The following is a 13535-nucleotide window of genomic DNA, read 5'->3' as shown; positions in this document are numbered from 1 at the left end:
TGTAATTGGTTATACTCAATCAAAAAAGCCACACTACCAAAATATATTGTATTATCTCTATCAAAAATATCTCTCCTCCCCAAATCAAAACATCTCAGTATTTGTCCTCATCACATTTGATAGTCAGCAATTTGGCATGCCTACTCTTTCCTTAATATACCGGTATCTACATGTATGTGTAAGCATGTGCACTGCTAATAGAGAGAATACAGTATATATGGAGTAGATATACAAATTAATATGTTAACCATCCAAACCATGCCTGTTTGTGCCACTCTTATGTAATTTATATATCCATACTGCATGATTTGGTTTTGATCCCTGCAGTCATCAAACCATGTGTGATACCCCGATATATTGTTAAGAATGTCTGTTTCTCATTTTAATATTTCAAACTCTTCATCAAGTCTAAAACAGTTCGCAGACTTATGAAAACTAATAATACAAAAAAAGTTGCACCAAGGCTATTGTTTATTAAAAAATATCAGAAGCTGATTTTACCTCTGCCTTTGATGTTTGTTTTTCTCATCAGAAAATTGTTGCTCTTTTAATACATCTTTTGACTTTTTTCATACTTTGGATTCCAATTGAATCAAGTTCTTGGTAAAGATAATGAGTTTTGTCTCTGTATTATATTCCCTGTTCTGTTCTTTCAAGTGAAATACATTGAGAAAGCAGTTTCCCTGCTTCTCCATCACTTACTGCATTGATTAGATTCCCTCATTCAGTTTATTATTGACTATCAGTGATAATCATGTCAAGCATTCAGGGAGTTGTTCACAAATGTGATATTTCATCATTTATAAATAAATAATTTTGAAGTGAGAAGTGAGAAACAGTTTTTTTTTTTTTTTTGGTCCATTGTTTTTTTCCCATGCATGCTAATCATGTAATCGATCTCTGTACTCATCGTTAATCGTTATTTTTTCTAAATGTTCATCATTGCATCTCAATTTTAGTGAAATGAAAATAGAGTAAGTTACCATGGAAACTGAGTGAAACTAACACCACTAATATTAACATAGAACTGAAATTGACACTTGTAACCAATCAACAAACATATGCTAATGAGCATGACAGCAGCATGAATTTGATTGGTTCTTGCATGTGCTTGACAATTGTCATGGAAACCATCCCCGATGTCACCTTTTTTCATTTCAATCAGATCAACGGCCCAATTTCCTTTCACTTCTTGACCACCAAGCCGGCCCTCTGCTCTACCAAGCTCTGCAATCTACAGGTCTCTATATAAAAGGATTGCTATAGACAATCTCTCAGGGTATGTAGTTTAAAGAAAAAGAGAATTTTATTGAGATTATTATGTTTTTTTTGCATAAATTCTTTAGATCATTTTAGCTTTTAATCAAATTCTTACTTTTAATGGCAGAGTTACTATTTAATCTTTTACACATGCCCCTCTTACTCAACTTTCTTCCCTCTTTCAGTAGAATGGAATTATCTGCTCTCATTGTTCTATGGATCGTTCTATTATCTTTAGGGGTGATTACATTCCATTTTTGCAATCTGTTGTTTTTCTCATTTGCACACATCTTCTGTTTTCAATTTTCATTTATCGAAATAGAGCATTGTTTTCATTTTTTTTAAATTTTTATTAGCCGATTGTCAGAGTTTCATGCAAGGATACGATCAAAGGACACTTTCTGTCATGATGTAATGTTACACTAGATTGCATATATTAACCTTTAACTCTAATTTGAAAGTCACCTTTCACAAAATAAACTTACACATTTAAAAAAAAATATTTTGATAAAAACCTTCAAAACAAATTTAGAAATTGTTGAAAAATGTGTAAGCATGCACCAAAATTTTGGTATGAAAAATTAGGTTCGAAGTTTGAAGGGTGGAAGTTCCCTTAATTATTTCTAATTGCTATCTATTTGAATAAAACTTGTGTTAAGAATGAGTAAACAATTTGTAAAAAAACAAAACAAAAAATTATGGTTGTCATGGTTACTGTTGTCAACTTCAAATCATATGGTTGAGGTGAAAGCGACAATATTCATTTCATTGGAATTAACATAACTTTTCTGTTTAGTGCAAAATAAACCAATGATGATGTTTGTCGTGTGTGCGATAGTTCCCATACTAACATGGTTTAATTTTTCCTTTCCAAGTTTAAAGGATTTATATTTTTTTTATTGTTCACTTTTTTTCTTATCTTTGTGCCTTCTCCGATGAATGAATGAATGGTTTGATTTCGTTCATATTTAATTGTTCTATATATATATATATATGGGCATGTTTTATAGTATGTTATTACACCCAATACTCGCGCCTCATTCAGTCTCACATAGACCATTGAAACAGAATAATGTCCGATTTGCCTCCAAACACAATGTGCTTCCGAGTTCCATTGAACGTTCAAATAAATCAAATTTTATGACAAGAACGTCTAAATCTACTAAACGTACAAGTACCAAGATTTCTACTATGTCTGATATAACTGACCTACAGTAAGTTATTGTACAGCCGGGGATGGGTCAGGGTGCAGGGCTGAATTCAATGATATAAGAAAGGAACATAATGTGTTTTTCCTTAAATTTAAACTTAATGACATCAGAAATTTCACTCACTACAATCTCACAGTGCTTAGAACTGCCAAATATGATTTCCCAATCAAAAACAACATCAGCAAAAATGTACGCTATAACAATTCAGTTAAATTGTGAAATATGTTAACAACCTTGTAATCTTTAGCCACTGAAGCCCATAACCATGTCCGTTCCATGAATAAAAAAAATTGAATTGTCATATGCATATTTTAGTTTTCCATTGAGCTGTGTACAATGATTGTGTAGTGAATGTACGTATAGTGTATTGTACAAATAGTATTGTTGTATAGGTAGATTTTGTAATTGATTAAAGTGTGTGAAATAGTGCTACATATTAGCTAGACTGGTAATGTCAAGACTTCTTTTTTACTTGTCAAAATGCTTGTTTTGCTACCATTCTGTGTTGTTCTAGTGTGATTGTGAAACAAATCTTAACTGAATACACTTGAAGGAATATTCAGTGGAGGTAAATTGTCTTTGGTATTCTGAATGTTGCTGAGTGATTTCAATCATGATTTCTTTCACAGTCACACAAGCATTCCAGCACAAGCATTCCAGTAGAAACAATTCAGTACAAACATTTCAGTGCAAGCATTTCAGTATAACAAAAAGAAGTCCTGGCTAAATGTGACAAGTGAACACTGTTTTGTTATGTTTTGTCTTCTATGAAACCAATGTGCACATGCTCACCATGAACAATTTTAATAATAACTGGAAATAATTCACTGAATAATGCTCTGTCTGTACAAATGTGTTCGTGGAATAAGTGATGGTACAAGTTGGTGGTATGTGCAATTTCTATAAGTCTATACTACATGTTACAGTAAGTTTGGTACATTTTTATCGTCATGCATATGTGCTATGTACAGTCTGATTTATTTCTGTTCAGTTAAACTAGTTATAGCTCTGTTTGCCTTTTCTCTGTACGTTAATTGTGTTGCTTGAATTCTTTTATGTCTCTGACGTATTAGTATTTTCAGGTAATCAACCAATAAGAAACAGTGTTACAAACTACATTCATAGAATAATCTTATTTTTTAAGTAAGGTGTTCTCTGATTTGTGCATAAAATTCATCATACATTGTTTATTCAAGATGCATCATACCAAAAGCTGCCCAAGTTACAAATAAACAGAAAAAGCAAACAAACTGTTGTACCTAAATTGGATTATATATATTAAATTGGATTATATCTATTAAATTGGATTATATATATTAAATTGGATTATATATATTAAATTGGATTATATGGATTAAATTGGATTATATATATTAAATTGGATTATATATATTAAATTGGATTATATGGATTAAATTGGATTATACAAATTGATATGTGTACACAATAATATACAAAGATATCATGTCTCCTTAATCTTTTTCACCACAAGACTTTCTCACCCAAATTTTTGCTGCACGTTTTTCTTATATTTTTTAATATTTCTGGAAATAAACCCTTTCACACCCACATTTTTGTGCACTTTTTTCTCATAAAAGCGTTATAATGTTGACAAAATTGTCACCATTCACAAAAATACAACCATCTTTTTCTCAAAAATTTGACGTTTTTTAAAAACATTATTGTTATATATACTGTCCTCTGGAATTTATTGTAAGTGAATAAATTCTGGTTATTTTTATTTATGAGTAGACTTTTTACATTTTGCACTTTAACCAACTAATATGTATGTCACTGTGCTAGTATGTTAGTCGCCAAATGTTTGATCATTGTCGCATTGTCAGGGTTACGGTATCTTATCGCTCTCCTTCAAATTCTAGACTGTATATGCGTATTTATAATTCTAACTGTGTCTGTGTTTAGAGATCATGTAATCTTATTGCTGTAATGTTTGTGTCAGTATGCTGTTGCTAGGTAACCGGTCCCATCATTGTGTATACAGTAAATTCTACAAATGTGCCAATAAAAAAACGACTGACCATTAGAAACTAAGGAAAGGGAAAACAAATGATGTGCATAGTTATTCTAAGATTTCCAATTTTGTACCTCAAACAAAAAGAATTTTTTTTTCTAATTGCAATGATGACTCAATCATTCCAATATGGCTGGAACGTAAATGTCATGGAATGCAAATGCAAAGCATTTAGAAACACTGATTTTCTGAGTGTTAATTTCATAAGAAGTCGCCAAAATTAGGATTAACAAAAAAAATGTCAGCACTACTTAAATTCTGTAAATATTACATACAAACTTTATGTATCTATTGATAGGGATGCACTTATTGCACATCTACAGCAGCAAATAGCAGATCTTAGTTTATTCTTGGAAGAGGAGAGACTTAATCACAGAGCAACTAGAGACAGGGTGAGTTCATAAAAGGCTTTTTATGCCATATTCTATGTTTGAGACTACATGACTAACTAACTGATTGGAAATGAAGATGGTCATCACAATGTGTAATGTTCAATATGGGTCCCATGCAACATACTGTAGAATACTCTATTTTCACTTGGAATTAATTTTCACTGAAGGTACGATTCAGTGAAAATAAAATCCAGCAAATATACCTTTTTTCCTATATTTTACATTCAACAGTGAAAATAAATTTCATACAAAAACGCCTTTTCAGCGAAAATTAATTCCAGCTAAAATAAAGTATTTTACAGTAGACATTGCATGTGAAATTGTTTACACAATGTTTCCTGAATGATGACAACTTCCCATAATCATGTAGTGTTAGTCATCTGAGGATCAAGTGATTTATGCAAGGTGGATTTTAACTGACCAATAAGAATGAATGTTACTTTAAAACATCGCCAGTTGACTCTATTTTTTCTATTTATTTTCTTCCAAAGTTGCATGTCATTTTTAAATACTATTAACCGCCTATTGCATCATGGGAATGTTTAATTGGTTCCTTTTGCTTCGTTTACAGGCTGAAATGGTATTGAGAGAAAAAGTTGAAGAGATGGAAGAAAGGCATCAACAAGAGCTGCAGGATTTACAGGATGAACTAGAAGAACAAATAGAAGAATTAAAATCATTACATCAAAAACAATTAGAACAGGAAAGAACAGCAGCCCAAGCTGCTCAAGGTGAGCACAGCGACCTTTATCATTGAAATTCCGAATACTGTAGAAATCTTACTTACAATGGCATACAATTAAATAGCAACTCTTAATGAATAGGAATACATTTGGCTGTATTGTTTTTTTTATAGCTCGTTTGAAAGGAGAGATTGAGTTTTTACAAGGGGCTTTTGAAGCATATAAAAGTAACGTTGCTGCTGACTTGGACGAAAAATGGTCTAAAAAAGAAAGTGATATGCAAATGAAATTTCGAGAAGAATTGGAAGAAGCATTGCAAGAGCAGAGTAAGTTGGGAAAGAATTCAGCATTAAAATATTTAACCACACAGATGTTTTATTGCTTTAATGTTACTAGTCAGATAATAAGCATGTCTAACTCTGGTTAACTGTACATTTATCAATAGTGGATTTTCAAAAATGTTTGTTTAATCGTATTTAATATTTGTTTCCAGGGCAACGAATGATGGAAGAGAGGCAGAAAGAAAAGAAAGCTATGAGTCGTGAATTTCAAAGACAATTAGCTGTAGTAACTCAGGATCATAAACGAGAAATGGATGTGAGTGATTACAGTCATATTAGTCTGGTTTAGATGATAAAGTGTAATTTTATATTCTGTATAATGATTGGTTTAAGCAGCATTTCATTTTATTCATATCACACTCACATAATGTTTGCAACAGTGTAAACACCAGTGTTCCCTCTAAGCCATTTTGACTGATGCATTTTGATTCAAAATAATGAACCAGAATTAGTGATTTTTGACACATATTTGATGCAATCAAAAATTTACTTTCTCTGAAAAAAAATTTCGTAAAATCAAATCATATCATAATTGATATAATTGATTTAATTATACATAAATGACACCAGATGCCACCTAGAGTCTTCTAAAAATTACTAACTAACTATTGACAAATAAAACATGGAAGGTTGCTAAGCAATGTGTATGTCTGCTATGCATCACTTAATTTTTTCACCACCAGACTTTCAGGTCCAAATTTTTCTGCACTTTTTTCTTATAATTCTTTAATATTTCTGGAAGTGAATCCTAATTTTGGAGCCAACAGACAAAATTTAAGTTAATTTTCAGTTTTTACTAAAAAAAATTGGCTATTTTTGTCCCAATCTTCTGAAGGAAAGTGCAAACTATAAACAGAACTATTTTGTGAATAAAAAGAGTTAACTGGTGTTGAAAAGGTTAAGTCACTCAAATTTCTCTTTTTCTTTTTTAACACAAGGAAATCATAATCCACTGTATGTTAGAGGGCATACTTGTTAGCACTGAAAGAAAAACATGCAAAATCTTTTCAAATTGAACATAATTTGCTGATACAGAGCTTTAAAAATGTATTTTTATGTTACAAATGTTGTATTTAAAAACAGCTTCTATGATTTGCACATCAGTCATTGAATATCAACTAATTTGCATATCACCAATGAAAATACCTGTTTGTCAGGAATTGTCATAAATATTAAATTTTTATTCTTAATCCACAAATGGTATCGAGTGGAATACTACATCTGCATATCAGTTGTGGATATACAGATTTCATTATATGTGCAATAATGTCTATGATTATGAGGTTACCGGTAATACGAGGATACCTCAAAGTATGCACGAAGACAGTACAGCGAGAGTATCGACTAATGCGCAGCTTGCTTTAAAGAATTGCATATAACTGGAATAAGTTTCCTTTGTAGATATTACACAGAAAGTTTTCTACTGCGGCAGTTGATATGGAAAACATGAAAAAAGCACTTGATCAGTTATCCAATGTGCAGGAACTATTGAATAAGAAAACTGAACAGTTGGACACAGCGAACGCAGAATTAAAAAAGACAAAACTTGAACTCCAGGACACTGTAAGTCAAAAGTTAGAAACTTAATAGGATTCTTTTTAATTGCTCATCAAAAAATAATCATCCGTTTTTTGTTTACTTTTTATTTGTGACATTTCACATTACCAAAGGCATACAACAAACTGCATGCTCCATATTTGTAAATAAATAAATAAATAAATGCTATCGATAAAGAGCCCATTGCCTGAAATGTCTAGCTATTTTTAATAGTTACTTAGGACATCGGTTACCAACTATTATCTACTATATATATATATATGTTCTGTTCAATGCACATTTACACCAGTTGTGCATATGAACCAGTAATGCTTGGTTTGATTGAAGAAATATTTGTTAAGAACACCATTATGTAATCATGGCTATTTCACCTCTTACAGAGAATTCGTCTTGTCGGCTTTGAAGAACATTTTCTTGACAAAGTACAAGAAGTTGATGATAAATACAAACAAAGAATGCACGGTCTAATGACAGAAAATACCGATCTCAGGTAAAAACTCTCAGATTTATTTTGCCTACATAATGATGAGTTTCATCTTGGCTGCTAGCCTGCCACATTTGTAAGCTTCACATTTTGTAGTTACCATATAAGGAACTAATTACCATATATTCATATGTCTGCTCATAACAAAATTTTCCAAATATAAACATATTCAATCACATGACTACAAATTTGTCCAAATATGGGTATGGTGCATAAAAACTTTGTATTCCCAGTCCAGATGCTGTTCCGGAATCTATGGATTGTCGCCTTATGTGTTTGTGTTTGTCCACCTCTATCCCAGCATACATCTTGAGATACATATGCACGCCTGTTCATTTCACGATCTGATTTATGATGGCAAACATTTTTATGCTTAAAATTTATTAAAATCAAGCATTTCTGCTATTCCGGAGCTGGATCTTGGTCGTGTATGAATGAATTTCCTTCAAACTTGGTACATACATTGAACATCTTGAGACCTTTATGCAGATTATTTTGTTTTTCTGATCACATTCAAAATGGCCAAATGCAAATGCTATTCTAGACCAATGTCTCTGACATACATCAACAGATTACAAATCAAACTTTACAGCAACATTATACAAAATGCACATCGGTAAATTTGAATCATGTTATGAGTCAAAATAGCTATCTCATTTCTGTTTACTATTTAACTAATGTTTTTATCAATTTCATGACAGGAGGCGATATATGCTGAAATGTGATGAATTATTTAGTGAGAAATCAAACCATGAAATTGATAGAGTTGAGAAACTGAGCAATGCTAAGGAAACAATGCAGGTAAGATTGGCTTAATCTTATTATGCTGAAACTGTTTCTGCTTAGTATTACAACAGTTATGAGAGAATCTTCATATTGTTTGTGTAACTTTTTCCTTTCTACATATTCTGTATATTAGCACCTTTCTAACAAATTTAAAAGTGTTGTGTTTCTACTTAGTGCATGGTGCTAATACTAATGTCAATAAACCCTGAAGCTGATTTGATTTTCGGTTGCCAAGGGGTTTGTTTTGTTTAAAACTACTTGAATCTACATAAACCGATAAATTTTATAAAATTTCAACAAATACTGGGTTAAGATTTATTAAAATGGAAAACACAAGATGAATACACATGATGCATACTTATCTATGTGGTGTTTCCTGGGAATGAACATGGCCTTCTGGGATACCATCAGTTGTGATGTATTGTGGGATACCGTGGTTCATTATCTGATTTTCTCATTGTTATTTGAATTTTATTAACCCTAACTTTCAAACTTCTGCTTCTTTATTACTAACTGTATAATACTTATTTCCATTCGCTCTCATTTTTCGACCTAGTCGATATTATCAAAATACTGGTAAGTAATCTTCAACCTCCTATGCAGAATTTCTTCAACTAACCTCTCCCTTTGTGAACACTGAGGGCAAACTCACATCTAGACTTCAAGGTCATTCATTAATATTATTTACTGAGCATTTTTATCAACTATTTAAAACCTCAGGTCATTAACATTTTCAGAGAAATAATTCACCTCTGATAGTGACAAATTGCATAAATTGGTGTAAGAAACACTGTTTACAGCATCAATATCATATTGATTTGTTATAAAACATTAATCAGAAATAAATTGTTTTAGAGATTTATTTTAATTTAATGGCTACTGCACAACCAAGCATAGTTATTTTAACGATATCGCCACATTAAGCTGGTGTACAAACGATATTCAAATACATGTAAATGTGATTAATTTATAAATATTTATTTTATGGTGATGATTTTGAATACTGCTTAAAACTAATTGAAGAGACAACTAGTTTTTTAGTACAAATCGGGAAAAAAATACCAAACTTTCACAGCGATCTGTTTGGATGAAATTAAGCCAACTGCTCATATAATTCAGCCAAATTCATGCAATTTTTGTGTGGAAAAATCTCTTCGTACACCTAATTACAAGAAGATCATAGAACACTTTCCCAGGATTATTTGAAACCAAAATTGTCATCCAACTCAGGAGCCAATCAGGAACGGCCTTACAGTTAGATGATGATTTAGGTTTCTAAATACCCTCTGAAAGTAAACCCAGGGGTCCCACCCATATAGTAAATATTGATAGAATAATCAAATTTATTTTATTATCAATTGTACGCCATCTGACTGGAAATTGCTTACACCCATTTATGTCATTTTGATTGTTCTAAAAGCAATTTGTTGCTAGAGGAATACTGGAAAAGCGTTTTGTCATTTAGTTTAAGCACTTAAATATTCACTGTAGTTTATGCACCAAAGTTCGTTACCATAATCGCCCATCTCAGGAAATAAGCTGTTCTGATCATTTGTACAGTTACAGCTGGCACTGAAAAGAGATTCCTTTTTAATGAGTCAATTTTTAATGATCATTTCACCTTGAAGTTGTATTGTTGACAACATTTTGTTTGATATCTTTTACAAGTCAAGTAATGTGCATTATGTATTAAATCTAAGGATAGTTTTAATAACATTTTTCCTTTCTTATTCCAATAATAATTTATTCAGAGAATTACATAAGCTTACTTTAAAGCTTGAAATGTGCACTTTTTTCTGTGTCAATTGTTTTTTGTATAGATGTTTGATTGTTTCATTCTTTTTAGTGATTGTTACATATTTGTCTTTTTTATTTGATGTTGTATTTTGTTGTTAGAATTTTATGGATCCTGTTAATGGTACTGGTTCTCATGGAATATCAAGCTAAAGGAAAAAAAAAAAAAAATTCAAAACAGCAATACATGTCAAGATTTGTTGTCATGATGACAATAATAACTTAGTCGATAAACGGTGAAATATACCCGGTTTCAGTCTAACTAAATTTTGCCATCAATACAACTTAAGTCAAATTGAGAAATGACAGTTTTAGGAACAAACATCTTTATTCAACACAAAAGTTTTCTATATACAGCTGTTTGAGGGCACTGCACACAGCTGCTGGAGAACCATTTCAGGTCTGTTGTTTTAATTCATGTACATTGTGTTTTTCTTTCAGATGCTTATACATGTACGTAACAGGACAAATGTCAGTATGGCATGCTCTGATGCAGCACTAGACGATAAACCCAAAGTACCAAAAATGAGGCCATCAAGTGCTCCTGTGACTCAAAGGGAAGAAAAGAATGCCAAACTGAGTGCTGGAGAAACGGACCATATAACGTGGCCGAAACAAAGTTATGACAAACACCATGATAAACTGTTGCCTGGGAGACCGTTATCTCGACCACATACGTCCCACAGTTACCATACACCACCCCCAAAAGCAGAAACAAGAAAAGCAATATCTCTTCTTGATTCATTTGGGTACGGATCCATGCAGTCAATGCAAGAGTAGCCTTATGGTCACTGAAAAAGCTCCACAGATTGATAATAAATGCTTAAAGGCACCCCTAAGTTACTTATTATTAAACAATAACAATATAGGTGATTGTTTAGCACCAATCAAAATATTTTATTGGTCTTGGTGCGTGTTCAATAATTCACTTGGGAGGTGCTTTTCAATTAGCTTTTTCATTTACCAGGATGTATTTATTACTTGTACTTGTAAATAAATGAACATTTTTATTACTGAGAAACAACTTTTCCATTTACATCCATTCAAGAATTAAAACAAAATGATGTTTTTTGTTTTTCACCCAAGTTGCAGTGAATAATTTGTACATAGTATTTTGACATTACATGTTTATTCATAAAAGCAGTAATGCAGATGTACAATAAAGTGTACTGCCTTTACACCATGCATGTCACACACTGTTATGTTCTTAGTTGTAGGCAATCACATGTGAGCAGGTGTCAATGAACATATGCTTTATTACATGGAGTTGTGTACAGTCAATGACATTTGTGTATTTATGGTAGGTGTGTAGAGGTAGAGGGTACAATATATGTACTATATGTGTTTGACAGGTGGGTTTCAGCTGTTTTTATGGTTTCTGTGCTGTGTATTTATGATGGATGGCTTAGCTGTTTTAACACCATCTAATATATTTTAAGCAGAGAGATTAGTGAGATCTTTCTGCATTCTTGTAAATTAAAAAAATCACTACAGCATTTCCATGGTGATCTTTGTTCAATACAGACATCATCTTTTATGACATTGGGGAATAATTTCTTGTGTTTGTTTGACTGATGGAGACTTTATTTAACAAACGGTAAATTTGTAAAAATTATGAACATAAGAAAATTGAAATTTATTTAGAAAATTGTAAATAGTTTTTATTACAATATTGGCATGATTTGTCATGTCTATTGTTTGCCTGCATTTGCTGTCATATACCGGTATATATATTTTTTTTTATTAAGTGAAAACGATTTTTGTTTTTTATTTTCACATGTTAATGTGCAATTTTGTAGTCAATTTGTAGCATCATATTTTGTCCTGTGCACCCGAATACTTTATCTCATAGTCACTGCATCAAACATGTATGGAGTTTTGGTGGCTGACATGGGGTTTAAGTTTGGTATCAATTAATGTTAAAATTAACATTTAATTACCAACACTTACAAACAACGGAATACATTATTACAAATTTACTGGAGACCAAGCTACTTTTAAAATGACAGAAGTGCATTTGAGTAAAGAATGATAGTCATTACTTAAGAATGGATACAGCAACACATTTTAAACTCAAAAATTTGCAAATCTCAGTTATTTTCAATATTAAATGGCTGCCAGAGGAGAGAAAAACAAGTTTGTATATCTGTTTTTATTCGCTGTTTAATTTTTTTCTAGTTAGTTGCATCTATCCTCAACACCATTTAAACTACTCAACTAGAATAGGTGATCTTTTATTCTGTGAAGTGAGATAATATCTGGTCATTCACAACTTATGAGTCAGTCTTTTTGTTTTTGCAAGCAATGTAATTAATTTATTTTGTCATTTCATGCCACACTGGTATATGTTTTTTTTTCAAAACAGTCAAATTTGCATAAAACTGAAATGTTGTAGCTGTTGACCCTTTAACCAATCTGTAGGTGTGTTGTCATGACATCAATTAAGATTTCTGTTACTGTTGCTTTTATCACTATCACCTGTGTTTTCAAATGACAATCAAAGACTAAAATAAACTTGCACTGTATAAAATAGATTTGTTTCATGATTTGTTTTGATATTATCACTAATAATGTAAATCTTGCTAGTTTAGTTCATTTCTTTATTTATACAAATACTAACAGTAATTTCTATTGTTTACATATTGTTGTACATGAATAGATTAAATGAAGAATTTTTAGCAAGCTCCCCATATGCAACTTTAATAGTTAGGATTTCCCCTTGGTTGTACAAACACTATGGAAGGATTCCACCACTGCATAAATGAAATGTAGTGAGCTTGTATAATGACACTGCAGGCTTCACCTCTATAGACCATTTTCCGTTCACTGCGAGAATCACGCGTTATGCGTGAAATCGAACGTAAAAACAGGACAAACAAAGGTCATAGCGTCGTAGTCGCGTCAAACATCGCGTGGGATTCGACAAACGCGAAAGTATTTCGGGGACATTTCCATGCTTAATAATGTGCTGTCCACATTTGATGATAGGCAATTT

General features: G+C 31.8%; 1 protein-coding gene across 3 annotated transcripts in view; it reads left to right on the top strand.

Moving 5' to 3' along the window:
- The window catches only part of LOC100368365 (uncharacterized), a 39376-nt gene extending 26304 nt beyond the window's left edge, over nt 1-13072 (top strand). For 2 of the 3 annotated variants that reach the window (XM_085495496.1, XM_002731786.4), the window contains exons 6-13: nt 4802-4895; nt 5467-5626; nt 5752-5904; nt 6072-6175; nt 7321-7482; nt 7857-7966; nt 8662-8761; nt 10982-13072. In XM_085495496.1, coding sequence (XP_085351622.1) covers nt 4802-4895; nt 5467-5626; nt 5752-5904; nt 6072-6175; nt 7321-7482; nt 7857-7966; nt 8662-8761; nt 10982-11320 — 1222 coding nt within the window. In that variant the 3' untranslated portion in view covers nt 11321-13072. Of the gene's footprint in view, nt 1-4801; nt 4896-5466; nt 5627-5751; nt 5905-6071; nt 6176-7320; nt 7483-7856; nt 7967-8661; nt 8762-9302; nt 9323-10981 lie in introns of all 3 variants that reach the window. The other variant, XM_085495497.1, reaches the window with a different exon arrangement.
- Nucleotides 13073-13535: the final 463 nt, after the last annotated feature.

The sequence above is a fragment of the Saccoglossus kowalevskii genome, chromosome 22 (genome assembly GCF_978046115.1).
Source record: "Saccoglossus kowalevskii chromosome 22, keSacKowa6.1, whole genome shotgun sequence".
Lineage (NCBI taxonomy): Eukaryota > Metazoa > Hemichordata > Enteropneusta > Harrimaniidae > Saccoglossus > Saccoglossus kowalevskii.
Note: the sequence above shows the minus strand (reverse complement) of the source record. Positions and strands in the feature narration are given on the sequence as shown.